Source organism: Macaca nemestrina, chromosome 16, assembly GCF_043159975.1.
Source record: "Macaca nemestrina isolate mMacNem1 chromosome 16, mMacNem.hap1, whole genome shotgun sequence".
Classification (NCBI taxonomy): domain Eukaryota; kingdom Metazoa; phylum Chordata; class Mammalia; order Primates; family Cercopithecidae; genus Macaca; species Macaca nemestrina.
In genome coordinates, this window is record NC_092140.1 from 96,632,900 (window position 1) to 96,657,266 (window position 24,367).

At 37.3% G+C, this 24,367-nt stretch overlaps 1 protein-coding gene across 1 annotated transcript in view; it reads left to right on the forward strand.

Annotated features, from left to right (window-relative positions):
* Positions 1-24,367, forward strand: part of LOC139359179 (sister chromatid cohesion protein PDS5 homolog B-like) — a 51,845-nt gene that overhangs the window by 15,931 nt on the left and 11,547 nt on the right. The window contains exons 8-10 of the mRNA XM_071081604.1: positions 287-402; positions 2,623-2,728; positions 6,034-6,194. Coding sequence (XP_070937705.1) covers positions 287-402; positions 2,623-2,728; positions 6,034-6,194 — 383 coding nt within the window. The remainder of the gene's footprint in view (positions 1-286; positions 403-2,622; positions 2,729-6,033; positions 6,195-24,367) is intronic.

The window sequence follows — 24,367 nt, forward strand, 5'->3', positions numbered from 1 at the left end:
TAATATATGAGACAGGGGCCTTACTTTGTTTTTATTCCAAATGTCTATCCAATTATTTCAATACGGTGTATTGACTAGTCTACCTTTCCCTGATTACTTGAAATATTACCTTTTTCATATGCTAAATCCTTAATTCAGTCTTTTTTTCTGGACTTGTTCAGTTCTTATTGATTTGTTTATTCCAGCGTCAGTGTTACATGGTTTTAATTATTGTTGGTTCTTAATATTATAATATAATGATTTGTTTAAATGTACTTTTGTAATACTGAAAAAATCTGTATTACAGCGTGAAATAACTAAGAAGTTGGGCAACCCCAAACAGCCTACAAATCCTTTCCTGGAAATGATCAAGTTTCTCTTGGAGAGGATAGCACCTGTGCACATAGATACCGAATCTATCAGGTATTTGTATATAAAATACTACATTCTCATTGCTGTTCATTCATTCATGCATTCAGGAATCGGTCATTGTTGAGTGCCTGCTATATACAAGGCACCAAACTAGCTACACATCTGTGTGTATTGTGTACTCCTCTGTATATATCTGTATTTGTATATGCACACACACACACACACACACACATATATACACTCATCTGTACCTGTATATTTGTTGTTTTTCTTGTTATTTATCTTAATTTTAAGGATTGGTTCAAATTGTATGAGAAATTGTCAATCTAAGCCTAATTTTATCTGTTAACAGTATACCAGACACTCTTCTTTTTTGTTAACTTGCATAGTTTAGGAAATATAAATAAATTTTATTTATACCCTTGGGAAACTAGGTGAATCTGTTGCAAAGGAACAAATGATGCATTTTCACAGATAATTTGAGAACTGAAAATGTTGCTTTTTAAAACAGCCCTCATTTAAAGTTTCAGCTTTTGATACTACCTGTGACAAGTTGGAAACTTATTTCTTTTTCTCTCTGCATTCCGTTTTGTGAAATGTGGGAAGAGATGTTTTTTTTATTTTTAAACTTTCCCTAAAATGTTTTCCACAGTTGAAAAAATAAAGTACTTATACAATATATATAGGGCATACTGATTTACTAGTCATCAATAGTGTTCTTTGAGAGGTATATGTTATAATCTAAAATAAATAATACTAATGATTTTTTCATCTTGTACTCAAACCCTTTTGGGGATGTTTTGTTGGGGAGGGCATTGGGCATAGCTTATGGTCATTGACCCCTTACAAATGGAGAGACCCTATTTTGGTTACTTGTCAGTCACTTTGGACTCCTCTTATATCAGTTTTCATTTGAAGAGGTAGTTCTGAGGTTTAAAAAGCAAGACAAGAAGTAGAAGACTCTGTATTTTTAAGAGGAAGACTCTGAATCAGACAAATTTATTAAGTAAATTTGGGAGTGGTGGCTCACATCTGTAATCTCAGCACTTTGGGAGGCCAAGGCGGGCAGATCACTTCAGGTCAGGAGTTTGAGACTAGCCTGACCAACATGGTGAAACCCTGTCTCTACTATAAATACAAAAATTAGCTAGGTTTGTTGGTGCACCTCTGTATTCCCAGCTACTTGGGAGGCTGAGGCAGGAGAATTGTTTGAATCCGAGAGGCGGAGGTTGCAGTGAGCCGAGATCACGCCACTGCACTCCAGCCTGGGTGACAAAGTGAAACTTCGTCTCATAAATAAATAAATAAGTGAAACTTTGTCTCAAAAATAAATAAAATAAAATAACATAAGCTTGTTTTTATTAGAAGAAAGTTTGAAAACATAATGTTTCCTTTTGATCTATTGTTGTTCCTTTTCTGATGTTCTAATGAGGTTTTATTGTATGTCTGTTACTTAGATATTCCTCACCTTTTAGGAGGAGGCCTAGATATATTTCTGACTCTGACAGCTGTGCCTGACACACAGTAATATTTGGTAAATGGTTTAGAAGGGCTTAATGTTTCCTTTATCCTTTTTTATTTCTGTGTATATTGTTCTACTTGCTGGACTAATAATCAGTTTTAGATAATTAAAAATAATTGTCATTTATGTGTTTGAGCTCAGACCTGCCATGAAAAATATAATAATAAAGATATTGATAGCATTAATAAAGAACAAATTGAATAACATTTTGACCTCATTTGAATGGGCAAGGGAAAAGAACTGTTTTTGAGGCCGGGCGCGGTGGCTCAAGCCTGTAATCCCAGCACTTTGGGAGGCCGAGATGGGCGGATCATGAGGTCAGGAGATCGAGACCATCCTGGCTAATATGGTGAAACCCCGTCTCTACTAAAAAATACAAAAAACTAGCCGGGCGAAGTGGCGGGTGCCTGTAGTCCCAGCTACTCGGGAGGCTGAGGCAGGAGAATGGCGTGAACCCGAGAGGAGGAGCTTGCAGTGAGCTGAGATCCGGCCACTGCACTCCAGCCTGGGTGACAGAGCGAGACTCCGTCTCAAAAAAAAAAAAAAAAAAAAGAACTGTTTTTGAAAAGAAGCATCTGAAAATATTTTATTATAGTTGTTTTGCAGTAGTGTTAAAAACCAGTTATATCAAATTTGTATTCGGTTCAGATATGTATATATGTATATGCACATATATGTAACACAGGATTATTTTTCTTAGACATTGCTAGGAACATTTGAAAAAATGACTTTTTTTGGTCGTATTTTAGTGCTCTTATTAAGCAAGTGAACAAATCAATAGATGGAACAGCAGATGATGAAGATGAGGGTGTTCCAACTGATCAAGCCATCAGAGCTGGTCTTGAACTGCTTAAGGTATCTATTTAAAATTAAGTGCCTAATTAGATATCTGTTTAACATGTACAGTTTATATTATTTGTTCTTGATGTTTTCTTAAGTTTATATAATCTAAAGTAAAATTTTCTCAGTTGTTTTAGATGATTTAGAAATTGTATTTTTATTCTTACATGTGATCTGATTATTTTGGGGTTTAAATGCTATAATCTAGCCTAGTACTAATTACATTAAAATAGTGGAATATAATTCAAGGTGTCATTAGTGAGCAAAGAAGGTACAGCTCTACTGCACAATGAGCCAAATTCTTGTAAAACTTTTTTTTGTTTCATTAAATATTCTTTTACTGATTGTAAAAATATTAGTTCATTATTGACAGCTTAGAATAGGTTCATCATACATAAACATTAGTTTCTTTTGTTTCCTTTTAATCTTCAACAAATGCATAGTTGGGATCATTGAGATCAAGCTGAATATACAATTTTGTATCCTTAACTATTTTCCCTTATTAAAAATAAGAATTTTTCTTGGTGTTTTTCAAGAGTTTTTTTTTTTAAGAGTGTCTAAAGCAGATCTGATTTTTGGCTGTCATTTAGTAGCTGTCATTTAGGTCTGCCTTTGACCACATTACTTGCTTCACTTCCTCATATGAAATCAAGATAATAATTAAGGCCGGGCGCGGTGGCTGACACCTGTAATCCCAGCACTTTGGGAGGCCGAGATGGGCAGATCACGAGGTCAGGAGATGGAGACCATCCTGGCTAACACGGTGAAAACCCGTCTTTACTAAAAATTACAAAAAATTAGCTGGGCGTGGTGGCGGGCGCCTGTAGTCCCAGCTACGTGGGAGGCTAAGGCAGGAGAATGGCGTGAACCCGGGAGGCAGAGCTTGCAGTGAGCCGAGATGGCGCCACTGCACTCCAGCCTGGGCGACAGAGCGAGACTCCATCTCAAAAAAAAAAGATAATGATTAAGTGCTTGTCTCGCAAAGGACATTAAATCATGTACGTGAATTTCTTAGCACCATTCCTAGCTTGTGGTAAAAATAATAATAAACATTTCTGAAATGGTGATTAGTCCATTATTTGGGGTATCATACTATCCTACTGAGGTAGGAGGCAGGACCGGACTCCGGAGGTGGGGCTCAGACACAGGACCAAATTGAGGACTAGCTAAAACAAGGGCAAGACAGAATCAGCTTTCCACAAGACATGCCCACCAATGTGCCTTGTCAGTTTACCATTGCTGTGGCAATACCCGTATATAGAAATACTATAATAGTAATATAGAAATACTATATTAGAAATATAGACAGTATATATAGACAGTAAATATAGACAGTAGTCCCTTTCCTTGACAATGACCATGACCCAAAAGCTACTCCCTCTTCCCTAGGAATTTCTGCATAAACTGCCCCTTAGTCTGTATATAATTAAAAGTAGGTATAAATATTACTGTGAAACTGCCCTGAGTTGCAGCTCTCTGCACCCTACCTGTGGGGTAGTGCTGCTCTGCAGAAGCAGCCATAGAGGTATATGTAACACCTCTGGAACTGTAACACTACTACTTCAATAAAGCTGTTTTCTTTTACCATGTCACTGAATTCTTTCCTTGGCAAAGCCAAAAACCCTTGCGGGCTAAGCCTCACTTTGGGACTCTCCTTTCTCTGTATCACTAGTCTTTTCCTATTGTTGAATATTTTCATTTTTCTACTTCCATTCTTACAAACAGTACTAAGCTGAGTGTTTCTATGTAAGATCTCTTGGTAATGTCATATTTTTTAGAAAATTAGGAGAGCATTATTGAGTTAAAGAGAGTGACCACTTTCAAAATTCTTGGAGCAATGTATATTTAAATTGTTGTACAGGGAAATTTTACCCATATATAATTCCATCAGTAGTATGTGAAGGTGCCCATCTTTTTAACCTTCACAAAATGGAATATAATACATTTTTAAAAGATTTGCAAATCTGATAAGCAAAAATAATGTTTTAATTTGCATATTTAATACTAGTGAGGTCCACTATCCACATGTTAATCATTTGTGTTTTCCCTATGGTAAATTCACCATTTTTATCCTTTGTTCATACATCTACTGACATCTCTGTCTTTTGTGTTTTTTTTTCAGCTGATTTAAATGAGCTTTGTATTTCCTTTGCTTTTTCTTGGTACATATTTGATATATGTATAAACATATATTCTCTTATATGTAAATTGTAAAATATAGTAACCAAGTGAATACAGGTGAAAAGTCAATATGTAGTAACCAAGTGAATACAAGTGAAAAGTAGATAGAGTGTCACATTAAATTGAATATTAAAAATATTGTTCAAGTTCCCTGAGTAGTCTTTTTTCTTGCCTACTCACGTCCCCTCACCAGGTATCATTGTCCTGAATTTTGGATTTATTATTCTTTCAATATTCTTTATGGTTTTATCATCTATATATGTATCTCTAAATAACATGTTGCTTATTTTGATTATTTTAGAAACATAAATGTGGCATTATACTTAGTATATTTTTCTGCTGCATGCTGTTTTTTTTTACATTCCACATTTGATTCCTTTTGTTTATTTTATGCTTAAAAAAACCCTGTCTTGTCCAGAGGGTTTTTGTTGTTTTTGTTTTTTTAAATCTTAAACACAACCCATCTGAAATTTATTTTGAAAGCGTGTTGTGGGGGCGGGGGGCCTAATTTGATTTTCTCCCAGTAGCTATTCAGTTTTCTCAGGACTATTTATTTTCTGTTGACCTCTTTGTAATCTCTTACAATTTATATAATCTATTTTTTTATATATTCTAGAGTCTACTTACTGCCTTATATTTTTTGTTTCATGATTATTCTAATGTTCGTACCATTGTGATTTGGTTATTGGAACTTTATAGACTTCTTTACTATCTTGTCAGTGTTTTACCCCTTTCCCTAGTTTATTCTCTTCTTACTCAGTCTCTGCTAATGATGTTTATTGGGAAGATGAGAGATGTTTTGTTAAATTCTCTCTTCATGTCCCCTTTTCTCCTCTCATTCTCCACCAAAAAACCTGAACAATAATCAAAATCCAAATTATTTTGACTAAAATTATATTAATACGTAATTTAATTTTGGAAGAAATTACTTCATTATATCATACAATCTTCCTACAGAGGAACATTTCCATTACATAGTTGAGTATGTTTTAAATTTTGTTTATAGTGCTCTCAGATTTTGGTTAACATAATTTTTTTTTATTGACTTTGATTTATAGTATTTCTAATATGTAATATTTTGGATTTGTATTACAAAGATGAAAAAATTTTACAAATCATTTTTATGATTCATTTTATAGGTACTCTCATTTACACATCCCATCTCATTTCATTCTGCTGAAACATTTGAATCATTACTGGCTTGTCTGAAAATGGATGATGAAAAAGTAGCAGAAGCTGCATTACAAATTTTCAAAAACACAGGAAGCAGAATTGAAGAGGATTTTCCACACATCAGATCGTGAGTTGAGTTTATTTTGATAAATATTCTGGACATCAGAAACGTAATTATTTCTTGATTTATGTAATAATTGGAATCTTTCAAGTTTTGAGGAAAAACTGTCTAGGTTATCTTAAGTCTGTAATGTTCAGTTTAGATTCTCCTTTCATGGGAGTAAGCATTGATTGGTATTTTAGAAGATGCGTGAACTTGGGGGATAAACATGGCATATCTTTCTGATATATCAGTTTGATAATCCCTGGTATATTATGGCATAGAATAAACAATTCATATGAATTTAAGGTATGATGGGAAATTTCAAAGGAATTTCATCAGGACTGTCTATAATATTCTTCAGTTTCCTCTGTGATTTAGGGTACTGAAACAAACAAACAAATTTCAGAAGCAGTGCTTTAATTGACACAAGGAAGTAGAGAAGCATGGAATATTTAACAGCAGTGCAATTTTTTCTGTGTTCCAGTATTTCTCATAATTGCAAATTGAGCTGTTATCCCGGGATAATCATAGTTCAAGATTTTATAATCAGAAGAATAAACCTTCATTTCTTACATGTCACTGCTTCTCTATGTGTATCTCTTCTAGTTCTTGGAGAGAATATGGAATAGGTGGTTCTGATACTGGCGTAGTCATAGGTGGTTGCTTTCACCTCTACCTCATCACTTCTGGCTTACCCATGAGTCGGTTAGTTGTGATTGGGGTACCATGGTTTTTGTGGAGAAGAATTGCCCATGGGTCTTTTCCTTAGAAAGAGACTGGGAGTAAAGCTAGCTTGCAATTAAGAGTTTCAGGTATAATTTTTGTTATTCCTTTCTGTTCATGTGTACTTAATTCTAGAAACTGCTGATAAATAGAACAAAGGCATTATTATTATTTTCTTTTTTTTTGAGATGGAGCCTCACTCTGTTGCCCACGCTGGGAGGGTAGTGTGGTGTGATCTCAGCTCACTGCAACCTTCGCCTCCTGGGTTCAAGCGATTCTCCTGCCTCAGCCTCCTGAGTAGCTGGGATCACAGGCACCCGCCACAATGCCCGGCTAATTTTTTGTAAAGTAGAGATGGGGTTTTGCCATTTTGGCCAGGTTGGTCTTGAACTCCTGACCTCAGGTGATCTGCCTGCCTCAGCCTCCCAAAGTGCTGGGATTACAGGCGTGAGCCACTGTGCCTGGCCGGCAATTATTTAAATGGTAATAGAAACATATTAAAATTTTATAACAGTAGTCTCTCTGGCAAGAGTAAGAAACCTTATTGTTTGGAACTGACTTCTTAATTTTTTTTTTGTTTGGTTTTTTGAGACGGAATCTTACTCTGTTACCTAGGTTAGAGTGCTGTGGCGCAATCTTGGCTCACTGCAGCTTCTACCTCCCAGGTTCAGGTGATTCTCCTGCCTCAGCCTCCCGAGTAGCTGGAATTACAGGCATGCGCCACCACACCTGGCTAATTTTTGTATTTTTAATAGAGACAGGGCTTCACCATGTTGGCCAGGCTGGTCTCCAACTCCTGGCCTCAAGTGATCTGTCTGCTTTGGCCTCCCAAAGTGCTGGGATTACAGGCATCAGCTTCCGCGCCCGGCCCTGACTTCTAATTTTTAAGTAATCCCAGAACATAAGCTTCCCTTTGGATGCTGCTGTGGCTCTCCTAGTCAGATCAGAGATGAGTTTGGTTTTATGTATGTGTATTTCTCGCACAGACATATGTAATACCTATACATACACATTATGTATAAACTATACACAGCTGTATACCATTTGCTGAATGTCCACCTATTATACTGTCTCATTTAAACATTGTGACAATTCAGTGAAGTGCAGTTATTATCCTGGTTTTCCAAATGAGGAATCTAATGTTCAGAGGTAAATGGACCCAGGTCATATAGCTAGCAAGTGACAGAGCCAGGATTTGAATTTAGGCCTGTTTGGCTCCAATGCCTATGGTGTGATACCCATTACGGCAGTTTCTTTTCTAATTAGAGCATTGACAGAGTTCAAGTTTGGCTTATTCCCTGGAGGTTTTATTATTTTCATTCTAGATTGTTTTTCCTAGTAACTTTTATATTTTAAAGAAACATGGTTTGATATATTTGTAGAACCACAAGAACAGGGTCAAAAGGTGGACATTTTGAAATGTACATGGGACATTTTAAAATGTATTGCTTTACTGTGGAACTGAAGTATTTAAAATTATTTGATTTATATACTGAATATATTTCAGATACTTCTCATGAGGAGAATTAACTCAGCTGATACTGAATTCCTACAGTGTGCACACACTGTTCTTGATGAAATAACTCATAATAATTTCTTCCAGGAGATAAACTATATATGTAGATTTAATGTTTTATTAAATTGGGTGAGTTGATTTTGAGGAAAAATAATACAGTTAAGAGACTGTTGATTAAACTGTCTTCCCTTGAATTCATCAAAATAATTAAAAAGAACCTAAAGAAAAATGTGTCTAATAAAGCTACCACAAACTGGACAGAATTGGCACCAGATGTGCCATTAAGACTGTACTGAATGTGAGAACACTGACAAGGGATATGTATTGGCAGTGTACTGTAAGTGTCCTATTATTTGCTAATTTAGAGGGAGGATATTGTTGTATGGACACACTTTTAAGAGAAAGAAAGAGAACCTGATTTTAGCTGTACTAGGACTAAAGGAGAGGCTTTGTGGTCATAGTATTTTTCTTTAGGTCAACCTGTTTACCAGGAAGAGCAAAGTTTAGTGATGAGGTAAGACTAAGGAAAATCATGAAGGAAATATCTTTTGACCGACTTTACGGGAGCAGAAAACAGTTATACGCTTGACCCATTAAATGAAAAATGATGATGAGTTATGGGGTTCCATAACGATGAGTTATATGAGTTCCATTGTGACTCAGCTTGTCTCTCAGGAGTCTGACTTTCCTAAAAGTATTTAGATGTGCCAAAACTGAGGATCCTATCACAGCATGTGATGTACCCATAGCTCCAGTGACTGGTTCTTATCCTTGTAACAGTTTTAACAAATTTGGAGATAAATTACACAGAGAAAAAGGACTTACTACCTTTAGTCCTAACTTTAATTCCTATGCTAGTTAGCCAGGTGATGAAGCAACTGTAGCCTGAGTTGGGAGCTTTTACGTTAATTTTTTAAGAGAAGTGTTCAGTCATCCGGGAGATGCTAACTATACGTTTGTTTAAATAGCAAAGCCAGAGAATTTTTCTTACTTGAAGATGAATTAACAGAATACAGATAAGCAAGTTAACAAACACAAAACCTATGTAATGATCTTAGCATTCCAAAGTAACCGATAAGCAATATTTAGAATCGAATTTTTCTAGTATCAAAAGAAAGTCTTAGTCATTTAAGCTGCCAAGGAAGGTAAACAGCAAATTACATGAGGAGAAAAAAGATAACAAAAATGAGATAATACATGAAAAAGGGCTAAGGATATTGATTATAGAATATAATTTAATATAAGTAGCAAGGAGCAGAATAAACAATATGGAAGATGGAATCAGTGAGCTAGAGATTTGGCTTGAGGAAATCTGCATAGAATATGGAGAAATTGGACAGAAAAAATGGAGTTAAAGAGAATGAATTGCAGATAGTGAAAAACCGTAATTGACGTCTATGGAGAAGATAGTAGAATAATGGGAAATGGAAAATATTAAAGAGAATAATAATAAATTTGTTTTGAATGATTGAAAATATGAATCTGGAGATGAAGACTCATTTTTGGAAAATATACTGGTGGAGTTTGCTAAATTATCAGGGATTGCAAAGGTGATCTTGCAAATATCAAGAAAAACTAGTTAGGTCAGTGCAGTGGAAAATAATGAAGCTGGCTGACTTCTTTTCAAACCACATACAATTTCTTTTTTTTTTTTGAGACGGAGTCTTGCTCTGTCGCCCAGGCTGGAGTGCAGTGGCGCGATCTCCACTCACTGCAAGCTCCGTTTCCTGGGTTCACGCCATTCTCCTGCCTCAGCCTCCCGTGTAGCTGGGACTACAGGCGCCTGCCACCACGCCCGGCTAATTTTTTTTTTGTATTTTTTAGTAGAGACGGGGTTTCACAGTGTTAGCCAGGATGGTCTCGATATCCTGACCTCGTGATCCGCCCATTTCGGCCTCCCGAAGTGCCGGGATTACAGGCTTGAGCTACCGCGCCCGGCAAACCACATACAATTTCTGAAGTTAATGATTCAACAGCTGGAGAGCTCTGATGGAAGAAACAGTATAACTAAAGAATTTCCTAGGTAGTCCTAGTTAATTTTAAGTAGGGGCAGATGAAGGATATTCTTAAGTGTATAGGACTCAGTAAACGTACCACCCCTTTTTTTAATCATGTGGTTACCCTGTCTACGTAGTTGTATGCTTTTCCCTCTGGAATTCAGTTTTGTTTATGCCCTCTAAATCTGGATTTTGTTTCCTTTTTGTTTGTGTATCTCTGATTTGTCTTTGCCTATCATTTTACTCTGATTTTTAAACTTTTGGATATGGCTATGTAAATATATTTGAAAACCTGGATTTTTAAGAATGATGTAAGTAAGTTCAAGACGAGAAAAGACAAAAACCAAACAGACTATAGGTATAAAAGAAATTGAAACGTTATTCTCTAATAAAAGCACCAGTGTAAGTTGTGTCTTGAGGGAGATATTTCAAATGTATAAGAAACCAGGAATTCTAATTCTTTTAATTGTTCAGAGTATAGTAAAGAAAGCACTTATTTTCTTTACAGCCAGGATAACTAACATGAATACTAAAACCTAGTAAAAGATATTCCCCCACCCCCTAAGAAAACCCTAACACAAATCTTACTAATATGTGATTTTTGTATAAGTAAGATATTAGTAAAAAGATAATTTAAATAATAAAATGAGAATATATTGTGGCCAGACATGGTTAATTTTAGGAGTGTACAGAGAGGGTTGGTATAATATTAATAAGCCTACTGTTTATGTTTACAATTTATTATATAAGTAGGGAAAAGGGTACACAATAGATCATTTTTTATAGATGCTGAAAGGGCTTTTTTTTTTTTTTTTTTTTTGAGACGGAGTCTTGCTCTGTTGCCCAGGCTGGAGTGGAGTGGCGCGATCTCGGTTTACTCCAAGCTCTGCCTCCTGGGTTCAGGCCATTCTCCTGCCTCAGCCTCCTGAATAGCTGGGACTACAGGTGCTCACCACCATGCCCGGCTAATTTTTTGTATTTTTAGTAGAGATACGGTTTCACTGTGTTAGCCAGGATGGTCCCGATCTGATCTTGTGATCCACCTGCCTTGGCCTCTCAAAGTACTGGGATTACAGGCATGAGCCACTGCACCTGGCCAAAAAAATCAGCCTGTTTCTAATTAAATCTAATAAGATAGGAATCAGTACCTTCATAACATAATTAATCTCTCTCAAACCAATAGGCAGCATCATGTAAAACACCAGTAGCATTCCCAGTAAAAGCAGGAACAAGATGAGAAACCACACTGTCTCTGCTATTGTTTAACATTGTTTTGGAAGCATTAACTGGTGTAATTATGTAAGAATATAAAATAAGAAATATAAGTGTGGGAAAGGAAGAGGCTTTCATTTTTCTTGGAAAATCCAGGAGAATCAACCGAAAAACTACTCAAAATGGAGTAGCCAAAATAAGTATGTAAAAATCCAAAATTTTTCTTATATAACCAACAGTCATTTACATTATTATGGGAGTAAACATCAGAAGACCTAGAAGTAAAGTATACAAGAAATTTGCAATGCTGTAATAATGGTGGATGGGGGGGGATATAATGTTTAGCAAATAAATTGGCCAGGAAAAGTTAGGTTACCTAGGAAATAATTAACAAGCAGTTTTGAAAGGAAAATAGACTGTTTACTTTGATTTTACATATATTCCAGAAGAATCAAAGACAAATTCTTGCATTATTTTAAGTATATAGCATGGATTTGCTTTAAGTATATAACATGGATTAATCAAATTACTAGGTAACTGGTATATTTTTATAACTTCCTTGTTTGTAGAGGAAGGGACACTAATACCAAAGTCGTGAATGAAATACTGAGGGATTGGATTATCATTATTATTACTATTATTGTTTTGTTGAGAAAGGGTCTTGCTCTGTCACCCAGACTGGAGTGCAGTGGCTCAATCATGGCTCACTGCAGCCTCAGCTTCCGGGGCTCAATCAGTCCCCCGACCTCAGCCTCCCAAGTACTTGTGTCTACAGACACATGCCACCATGCATGTCTAAATTTTGTATTTTTTGTTGAGACAGGGTTTTGCCATGTTGCCCACGCTGGTCTTGATCTCCTGGGCTCAGGTGATCTGTCTAGCTTGGCCTCCCAAAGTGTTGGGATTACAGGCATGAGCCACCGTGCCTGGCCTGGATTGTATTATTTTGTTAAAATTCATTTGTTGCAAAAGATATCTATGGGTTACCCCCCACCCCCAGCCCCTGCCCCACCGTGTATGGTATGGTTCTAGGTGTACGGTACTGTTCTAGGTGTTGAGGGTATTGTAATAAAGAGGACAGGCTAAGTCTCTGCTTTATATTTTAGTGGAGGTGGGGAACCACTATTTAGATAAAAGCCAAAGTCATGAAATAAGTTGGAAACACAAATTATATACTGGAGGACTATTTTCAGTAAATATTAATTAGAAAAGGTGAATACCTGTAATGTATAAATGTATAAAGACTCTTTTTTTTTTTTTTTTTTTTTTTTCTTTTTGAGACAGGGTTTTACTCTGTCTCCCAGGCTGGAGTGTAGTGGCATGATCTCTTGGCTCACTGCACCTCTGCCTCCCAGGTTCAAGCAATTTTTGTGCCTCAGCCACCTGAATAGCTGGGATTACAGGCATGTGCCACCATCCCTGGCAATTTTTTTGTTTGTATTTTTAGTAGAGACCAGATTTTGCCATGTGGGCCGGGCTGGTTTCGATCTCCTGGCCTTAAGTGATCTGACCGCGTTGGCCTCCCAAAGTGTTGGGATTACAGGCATGAGCCACCGTGCCCAGCTGCAATGTATTATATAAAGATTCTTAATGAAGGAATAACAAATATAAGCTTCATAGAATACTAGCAAAGACAATGAACAGGAAGTTTATAAGCAGGAAGTCCTGTCAGCCTTCGAAATCATGAAAAGATGCTTATGTAATCAAGGAAATACAAATAAAAGCAATTATGTAATGCAACCAGTGTTAGCATTCCAACAATGCTCTCTTGGGAGTATAAAATGATGCTATGCTTCTAGGTTTGTAATGTGGTAATATATGCAAACTTAAAATGTGTATAGTTTTTGACTCTGCACTTTCAGGAACTTATCCCAGAGATAATTAGAAAAGATGTGCACATAATCTATCATATAGTTCAGGGTTCAGTCAGAGAAACAAACTATACTAGTATAAAGTCACGTACTGCATAATGGTATGTTGGTTAATGATAGACCAGACACATATGGTGGTCTTGTAAGATTATAATGGAACTGCACTATACAGCGGTACAACTTTATCTTTGATACCATATTTTTTCAGTACCTTTTCTATGTTTAGATATACAAATATTTACCACTGTGTTATAATTGCATATAGTATTCAGTACAGTAGCATGTTGTACAAGTTTGTAGTCTAGGAGCAATAGGTCATACCATATAGACTAGGTGTGTAGTAGGCTATACCATCTAGTAAGTATACTCTATTGATGTTCTCACAACAATGAAATCATCCAGTGATGCGTTTCTCAGAATGTATCCCTATTGTTAAGTGAGGCATGACTGTATTTTAAACAAATTAATACAGATGTTTAAAGGACAAAAGAGAAAAAAGTTGCATTGGTAATCCAGAGATACAAATTGGTGGAAGCAGCTAGTAGCTCTAGAGCTGGTGGGATCATTGGGAAGAAGTAGTGTTAAGAGGTGGAGGAACCCTGCCAGTTTCACCCAACACACTGCCAAAGTATGGTGTGGCCTGGCTATTGCTGGGGAGCAGTGAAACTACTGCTCAGAATGCCTTAAGAAGCTCTAGTGCCTTGTAGTGGAAGAAATTAATAGGAAACCAGCTCTTTGCAGATTTACAGCTTCAGGATCTCTGAGCAGATTATGAAAGGGTAGGTTTAAAGCTCAGAGACAGTATGTAAACAGCCAGCACAGGGATATTCATGGTATTATGGTTAAGGTGTTTATAAAAACTTTTAAATCTAAAATGCTTATCAGTATGAGATTAGTTTTGGTATAGCCATATACTATACATGCACTAAGAGCTATGTGACTGTTAAAAAGAATAGTGCTTAGCAATATTTGACAAATGAGGTTCTACACACATTGTTGGTTTAAAAAACAATGTTTCGAAGTACTGTGTATTTTATATCCTCACTTATTAATGTCTGTATAATAATATGTCTAGAGAAATTTTGGGAGTGTTCATCAAAATGTTGACAGTATTGTTTCAGGGTAGTGAAATGCTGAGTTTTTTCTTCAGGGTTTTCATGTATTTTTCAGCTTGAATGTATTTTTCATTTTCTATGTTGGTATGATTGTTATCAAGGAAAAAACTTGAAGGAAGAAAGTCAATTTAATGAGGGAATAAGAAATTCATTTTAATAGCAAAAGCAGTCAGCATGGGTGGTTATTTATTTTCATTGACTTAGTACTGCAGAATTCTTAAGATTTTTTTTGTGTGTGTGTTCATTGTTTCAGTTTGTTTTCTGTTAAAGTAACTGAGTATGTAAAACATTGGATGAGCTAAAATTTCACATAACTATCTTTAACAGTCTCAGCTAAAGTTGCTGCTAGTGTGAACAATAATTTTTGTCTTGATTATTGGGGAAAGATTATAGGTGTTTGCATTATCAAGTGAGAAGATAGATCTTGTCTATGAAGTTTAGTTACGGAAGTAACCACAGAATAATAATCTTTTATTTCACAAAGAAACCACAAAACATAGACTAAAAGACTAGTGTTTTAGTTACACTATTTTTTTCTCCACGTTTTATTATTGAAAATTTCAAGCATACACAGAAATAGAGAACACAAATCCCCATGTATTCACCAACCAGCCTTAACAATGAATAAACTTACAGCCAGCTTTATTTTTTCTGTGCCTCCACACACTCCCTTGTTCCTTTTATATTTGAAGGCAAATCCCAGATATTGTTATTTCATCTATATATCTTTATCCCAAACACAGTTAACACTAATAACTTAATATCCAGTTGGTTTTCTCAAAAAATGTGTTTTTGTTGTTGTTGTTGTTGTTTGTGTCAGGGTCTCGCGCTGTTGCCTAGGCTGGAGTGCAGTAGTGAGATTGTAGCTCACTGTGGCCTTGAAGTGACTGGGCTCATGTGACCCTCCCACCTCAGCCTCTTAGTAGTTGGAACCACAGACACCACACCCGGCTACTTTTGTTTTTTTTTTTTTTTTTTTAACTTTTTGTAGAGAGATAGTCTCTCATTATGTTGCCCAGACTGGTCTCAAATTCCTGGGCTCAAGCCATCCTTCCTCCTCAAAAATGGTTTGTTTGATTCAGGATGCAAGTAAGATTTATACATTGTGATTGGTTGCTGTGTCTTTTAAGTATCTTGTTTCTTGTGGGCTTTCTCTCCAGCTCTCACTCTGCTTGCAGTAGGAATCAGGTTGTTTCTCTTGAAGGGTTATCCATAGACTGATTTTTGCTAATTGTATCCCTTAGACATAATTTGATAGGTTGTTCTTTGTTGTTTGTTTTGATTTTTTGCGACAGGGTCTTGCTCTGTTGCCCAGGCTAGAGTGCGGTGGTGCGATCACAGCTCACTGCAGCCTCGAACTCCTGGTTCAAGCAGTCCTCCCACCCAGCCTCATGAGTAGCTGGGACTACAGGCACATGTTACCATGCCTGCCTTATTTTTATGTTGGTTTGTAGAGACAGAGTTTCACCTTGTTGCCCAGTCTGGTCTCAAACTCTTGGGCTCCAGCAATCTGTCCACCTCAGCCTTCCACAGTTCTGGGATTACAGGTGTGAGCCACTGTGCCTGGCCATATTTCTTTATTTTTTCTAAAATGGTGATTGAATCCAGAGACCTGATTGGATTCTGGTTCAACTTTTCTATTTTTACAGGACTATTTTATAAGATTGATATGCTTTCCTGTCAGGAGGCTCATAATAGCTGGCCATCTCTCTATGATGTTTGCAGCTGTTGATATTAGTAATCAGTCTTGATATTCTTATTGTCATTCTTCTTCACTTCCTAGCTGAATGCTTTTGTAAAAAGGAAATTCTTATCGATTCTTTGGTTTCCCAGTATTGTATTTGTTTAGGAAAGGCAGGATAAATGCTTGATTTTTTGAATGTAATTTAGTAATATTCAAAATAAAGAGGACTAGTGTACTCCAGAGGTGACCAGTTGAGTGTTGTTTTAAAAAAAAATCATAATGAGTTTACACATATTTGTGTTTCAGTCAGTTATAGTGATCGCATGCTTTGATGCCCAGATTATCCTGTGTAAAATCTTGGAAGCCTCTTCAGGTTAGTCCATGAGTCCTTTGGAACAATCCCAATAATCTCTGTAATTTCTTTGCTATCTTGTATGACAAGATATTCTAGGACCATCTTGTACTTGTTCTGCCCCAGACCTGGAATTGGCCAATTCTCCGAGGGGCTCTGGTTCCCTTTAATGGGAATGGTATTAAGAAATCACAACACAAGTCCTGTGGGTACTAATTGCTAATGTATAAATCTTGACTCTATGATAATTCAGTAGACATAGCTTTTTTGAAAGATGAAATTCATGTTTGTTTATACCGATTCTTCCAGTTCAAATTTAGGATTACATGGTTTTTACGGAACTTCAATTTTACATTTGTATCTCTTTTTTCCCCTCATAGCACAGGATAATAACCCTGTAATATTACATAATAACTCAATTGCTTTATCCCATAATATGTCCATAGCAGTCTCATAGTAGCAGTAGCACCACCAATATGATTCCTAAAAGTAGTCGTTTACTTTTTTAGCTAGTTCTCTTTTTTATTTGGTGTGTATCATATTAGAGATCTGCAGTCAAATTCCTGTTTTAAAGCTATTTGGAATAATTATTCTTTGGGTGGTTATGCTATCACATGGATACATACCCTTGTTCATTTGTTTCATTCTTTTTGAAAGGTTGCTCTTTTACAATTTAATGTATTTTTTAATTATATGAAATGTTAAATGGCTTTAAAAATATCTAAAGGAAGCAAGGTAAATTTCAGAAGTCTAGCATCTGTTCGTCAAACCTCTAACCTATTGCCTTTCTTGCCCATAGATTAAAAAAAAAAAAAAGCCCCCTTGCATGCACATATCTGTCTGCATATGTATATGTACGCACATTTGATAAATGAGTAAGATAAACTATATACACTTTTCTTCACCTTTTTTCTCTTTAATGGCATGGACTGGCAGTTATCCCATTTAAATATAGAGAGGTCCTCGTTTATTATGTGGCTGTATCATAATTTATTTAACCAGTTCATAATTTATGGACATTGGGTTGTTTTCGTTATTACAGTCTTGCAGTGAGTAGCTTTGTATTTGCGCCTTTTGTGTTTTTTGACAGTTGTCTTTGGGAGCAATTCTTAGAAATAGAAGAGTAAATGCATGTACAATTTTGCTAGCTGTTCCTGTGTTCCTATCCATAATGGTTACACCACTTTGCATTCTCACTAGCAGTATATAAGAGTGTCTGCTTCCCTACAGCCTTGCCAATAAACAATGTTGTTATGAAATACGTCTCTTCCTAACTCTGGTTATCTTCCTTGTTCTGCAGGCTTTTGTGTCTGAGAATAGTGTAGCCATTTGTACTTTTCTTTGGTCCCAGTGTTTGTAAGGCATATGTTTTCCCTTTTTTTTTTTTTCTTTCCATTTTTAGTCTTCCTGGGACTTAATATTTAAAGTGAATTTCTTGGCCGGCCGTGGTGGCTCACACTTGTAAATCTCAGTGCTTTGAGAATCTGAGATGGGAGGATCACTTGAGCCCGGGAGTTTCAGGCTGCAGTGAGCTCTGATTGTACCACTGCATTCCAGCCTGGGCAATAGAGCAAGACCCTTTAAAAAAAAAAGTTTATTTATTTATTTATTTTTAAATAAATGTCCTAGTTGTCTTTCTATTATTTTTTGTTTCCTTGTTTGCTTTTATTATGGTTGTTTTGAATCCAATTTGACAAACTGTTTCAATGGGAGTGCTTAGAGCATTTACACTTACTGTAATTATTGATATGGTGGGGTTTAAATCTACCATCTTGATAGTTTTCCTCTTTTCTGTGTTCTTTATGTCTGCTTTTCTTGAGATTAATCAAGTATTATGATTTTATCTTTACTATTGGTTTATCTACATTCAATAGAATTATACTAATGTGTAAAAACTTTATAGCACTATACTTCCATGCCCATTTCTTCCAGTCTTTTAAGTTTTGTTGTCTTATGTTTTGTTTTTATATATGTTATAAATCCCATAATATGTTTTTTATATTTTTACTCTAGTATATCTTAGATTAATAATGACAAATTTCTTTTACACACATAATAACCATTTCTGTCACTTTTCATTTGTTGGACGTCTATTCATATTTTCATCTGGTATCATTTTTCTTCTGTAAGAACTCTTTAATTTAATTTCTTGTTGTATAGTTCTCTTCATAGTGAATTTTGTAGTGAATTCTGCTTGTAGTGAATTTTTTTGGTCTGAAAAAGTCTTTATTTTTCCCTCATTTTTAAAAGATAATTTTACTTGGAATAGAATTTTAGGTTGACAGTTATTTTCATTTAGTATTTAAAAGATGCCACTCCATTATCTTCTGGAATGAAGATTCTGATGAAAAGTGTTATATCACTCCTTGTTTCTCTGTTTTTTGCACTGCTTTTAAGATTTTCCTATTTTTCACTAATTTTTAACCACATGAATAATAACGTACCTTGAAATGGTTTATCTTTTTTATGCTTTAGGTTTATTGAGATTCTTGGATCTCTAAGTTTATTTTAATCAGATTGGGAAAAAAATTGGCCATTATTACTTTGAATACTTTTTTTTTTTTCCTATTCTCTCCATCTGCCTTCTTGTTTTCTGGGACTCCAGTTACAAGTATTTTTGACTGCTTGATACTGTCTTATAGATCACAGCTGCTGTGTTACTATTTTTTTCTTGCCCTTTTTTCTCTCTCATTTTATTTTGATAGTTTCTATGGCTATGTCTTCAAGTTCACTGATACTTTTCTTTTGCAGTGTGTAATCTGCTTTTAATTCCATCAGTTTATTTTCCATTTCTATTGTATTTCTTGTATTTAGTAATTCTATTTGTGTTCTTTTTAAATATTTTTATATATATTTATATTTTTTATTTTTCATTTCTAGCACTGCGTTCCTGGTTTACTCTACCTTCTTGAGTCTGTGTAGCATAGTGTTTTTTTGTAACAGCTGTTTCAATGTCTACCCTAATTCCATCACTTATGGTCGTTTCTGGGTCTATTTCTATTGAGTACTTTTTCTCCTGTTTGTATATTATAAGGGCTTTCTAGTATGACTGGTGGGAATGAGTAATTACCCGCCCTGTTTGTGTTGAGGGAATTTTTTGTTCTACTGTTTTCCATGGTCCTTTTTCTGGTTTCAGGTAGTTTTTCCTCCTAACATGAGTGAGGATCATTATCTAACCAAAGACTCAGGGATAGCCTCTGCAGATTAGCAGAGCTCATGCTGCCTTTCCCTTTGTAACTCCTTCCTTTCTGGTATTGTGCTCTAGAAATCAGAGCTTCCTTGGCTTCCCTGAACTCTCATCTTTATCTCCCTCAACCCAGGCTCTATTTGGGTCACTTGTACTACAGCCTGGAAACTACTTAATACTTCCATGCAATAAGCTGGGCAGGTGTAAAACTCTTCTGGTTTGTTTCTCATTTATCAGGGATCACATTTCTCTGCTGCCTGTTCCCTAGTGTCTGAAACCTTTAGCATATTTATCTCTTCTGGGCGTTTAAGGCAGGAGAGTAAATAGTCTTAGTTACACCATTGTAATCTGAAGCGGAAGTCCTCTTGTTACAATTTTTTTAAAAATGTGTGACGGTAAACAGTTTTTCATACATTTTAGGGTAATTTGTATGTCTTTTTAAAAACAGTTAAGCGCCGGGCGCGGTGGCTCAAGCCTGTAATCCCAGCACTTTGGGAGGCTGAGACGGGCGGATCACGAGGTCAGGAGATCGAGACCATCCTGGCTAACACGGCGAAACCCCGTCTCTACTAAAAAATACAAAAAACTAGCCGGGCGCGGTGGCAGGCGCCTGTAGTCCCAACTACTCGGGAGGCTGAGGCAGGAGAATGGCGTGAACCTGGGAGGCGGAGCTTGCAGTGAGCTGAGATCCGGCCACTGCACTCCAGCCTGGGCGGCAGAGCGAGACTCCGTCTCAAAAAAAAAAAAAAACAAAAAACAAAAACAAAAACAAAAAAAAACAGTTAAGCTTTAAGTTCTGAGATACATGTGCAGAACTCGGAGATACATGTGGAGGTTTGTAACATAGGTATACATGTGCCATGGATGGTTTGCTGCACCCATCAACCTGTCATCTAGGTTTTAAGCCCCACATGCATTAGATATTTGTCCTAATGCTCTCCCTCCTCTTGCCCCCGACCCCATGGCAGGCCCAAGTGTGTGATGTTCCCTTCCCTATGTCCATGTGTTCTCATTGTTCAACTCCCACTTATGAGTGAGAACATGTGTTGTTTGGTTTTCTGTTCCTGTGTTAGTTTGCTGAGAATGATGGTTTCCAGCTTCATCCATGTCCCTGCAAAGGACATGAACTCATTCTTTTTTGTGGTTGCATAGTATTCCATGGTGTATATGTGCCACATTTTCTTTATCCAGTCTTTCAATGATGGGCATTTGGGTTGATTCCAAGTCTTTGCTACTGTGAATAGTGCTGCAGTAAACATGTCTGCATATGTCTTTATAGTAGAATGATTTATAATCCTTTGGGTATATACACAGTAATGGGATTGCTGGGTCAAATTGGTATTTCTAGTTCCAGATCCTTGAGGAATCACCACACTGTCTTCCACAATGGTTGAATTAATTTATGCTCCCACTAACAGTGTAAAAGCGTTCCTATTTCTCCACATCCTCTCCAACAGCATCTGTTGTTTCCTGACTTTTTAATGATCGCAATTCTAACTGATGTGAAATGGTATCTCATTGTGGTTTTGATGTGCATTTCTCTAATGACCAGTGATGGTGGGCTTTTTTTCGTGTTTGTTGGCCACATAAATGTCTTCTTTTGAGAAGTGTCTATTCATATCCTTCACCCACTTTTTGATGGAGTTGTTTGTTTTTTTCTTTGTAAATTTGTTTAATTCCTTGTAGATTCTGGATATTAGCCCTTTGTCAGATGGATAGAGTGCAAAAACTTTCTCCCATTCTGTAGGTTGCTGTTCACTCTGATGATAAGTTTCTTTTGCTGTGCAGAAGCTCTTTAGTTTAATTAGATCCCATATGTCAATTTTGGCTTTTGTTGCCATTGCTTTTGGTGTTTTAGTCATGAAGTCTTTGCCCATGCCTGTGACCTGAATGGTTTTACCTAGGTTTTCTTCTAGGGTTTTTATGCTTTTAGGTTTTCCATTTAAGTCTTTAATCCATCTTGAGTTAATTTTTGTGTAAGGTATAAGCAACGAGTCAAGGTTCGGTTTTCTTCATACGGCTAGCCTGTTTTCCCAGCAACCTTTATTAAATAGGGAATCCTTTCCCCATTGCTTGTTTTTGTCAGGTTTGTCAAAGATCAGATGGTTGTAGATGTGTGGTGTTATTTCTGAGGCCTCTGTGCTGTTCTATTGGTCTGTATATCTGTTTTGGTGCCAGTACCATGCTTTTTTGGTTACTGTAGCCTTGTAGTATAGTCTGAAGTCAGGTACCATGATGCCTCCAGCTTTGTTCTTTTGGTTTAGGATTGTCTTGGCTATCTGGGCTCTTTTTTGGTTCCATATGAAATTTAAAGTAGTTTTTTCTAGTTTTGTGAAGAAAGTCAATGGTGGCTTGATGGGAATAGCATTGAATCTATAAATTATTTTGGGCAGTATGGCCATTTTCATGATACTGGTTCTTCCTGTTCATGAGCATGGAATGTTCTTCCATTTGTTTGTGTCATCTTTTATTTCCTTGAGCAGTGATTTGTTGTTCTCCTTGAAGAGGTCCTTCACGTCCCTTGTGAGTTGTATTCCTAGGTATTTTATTCTCTTTGTAGCAATTGTGAATGGGAGGTCACTCATGATTTGGCTCTCTGTCTTTTATTGGTGTATAGGAATGCTTGTGATTTTTGCACATTGATTTTGTATCCTGAGACTTTGTTGAAGTTGTTTCTCAGCTTAAGGAGTCTTTTGGCTGAGACGATGGGGTTTTCTAAATATACAGTCATGTCATTCTAAATATACAATAGTCACAAAGAGTGACTATTTGACTTCCTGTTTTCCTACTTGAATACCCTTTATTTCTTTCTCTTGCCTGACTGCCCTGGCCAGAACTTCCAATACCGTGTTGAATAGGAGTAGTGAGAGAGGGCATCTTTGTCTTGTGCTGGTTTGCAAAGGGAACGCTTCCAACTTTTGCCCACTCAGTATAATATTAAAGAACGTTTTAAGATGGCCGAATAGCAACAGCTCCAGTCTCCAACTCCCAGCGCGAGCGACACAGAAGACTGGTGATTTCTGCATTTTCAACTGAGGTACTGGGTTCATCTCACTGGGGAGTGCCGGACGATCGGTGCTGGTCAGCTGCTGCAGCCTGACCAGCGAGAGCTGAAGCAGGGCGAGGCATTGCCTCACCTGGGAAGCGCAAGGGGGAAGGGAATCCCTTTTCCTAGCCAGGGGAACTGAGACACACAACACCTGGAAAATCGGGTAACTCCCACCCCAATACTGCGCTTTAAGCCAACAGGCACACCAGGAGATCATATCCCACACCTGGCCGGGAGGGTCCCACACCCACGGAGCCTCCCTCATTGCTAGCACAGCAGTCTGTGATCTACCGGCAAGGCAGCAGCGAGGCTGGGGGAGGGGCGCCCGCCATTGCTGAGGCTTAAGTAGGTAAACAAAGCTGCTGGGAAGCTCGAACTGGGTGGAGCTCACAGCAGCTCAAGGAAACCTGCCTGTCTCTGTAGACTCCACCTCTGGGGACAGAGCAATAACAAACACAGCCGAAACCTCTGCAGACGCAAACGACTCTGTCTGACAGCTTTGAAGAGAGCAGTGGATCTCCCAACACGGAGGTTGAGATCTGAGAAGGGACAGACTCCCTGCTCAAGTGGGTCCCTGACCCCTGAGTAGCCTAACTGGGAGACATCCCCCACTAGGGGCAGTCTGACACCCCACACCTCACAGGGTGGAGTACACCCCTGAGAGGAAGCTTCCAAAGCAAGAATCAGACAGGTACACTCACTGTTCAGAAATATTCTATCTTCTGCAGCCTCTGCTGCTGATACCCAGGCAAACAGGGTCTGGAGTGGACCTCAAGCAATCTCCAACAGACCTACAGCTGAGGGTCCTGACTGTTAGAAGGAAAACTATCAAACAGGAAGGACACCTACACCAAAACCCCATCAGTACATCACCATCATCAAAGACCAGAGGCAGATAAAACCACAAAGATGGGGAAAAAGCAGGGCAGAAAAGCTGGAAATTCAAAAAATAAGAGCGCATCTCCCCCGGCAAAGGAGCGCAGCTCATCGCCAGCAACGGATCAAAGCTGGACGGAGAATGACTTTGACGAGATGAGAGAAGAAGGCTTCAGTCCATCAAATTTCTCAGAGCTAAAGGAGGAATTACGTACCCAGCGCAAAGAAACTAAAAATCTTGAAAAAAAAGTGGAAGAATTGATGGCTAGAGTAATTAATGCAGAGAAGGTCATAAACGAAATGAAAGAGATGAAAACCATGACACGAGAAATACGTGACAAATGCACAAGCTTCAGTAACCGACTCGATCAACTGGAAGAAAGAGTATCTGCGATTGAGGATCAAATGAATGAAATGAAGCGAGAAGAGAAACCAAAAGAACAAAGAAGAAAAAGAAATGAACAAAGCCTGCAAGAAGTATGGGATTATGTAAAAAGACCAAATCTACGTCTGATTGGGGTGCCTGAAAGTGAGGGGGAAAATGGAACCAAGTTGGAAAACACTCTTCAGGATATCATCCAGGAGAACTTCCCCAACCTAGTAGGGCAGGCCAAC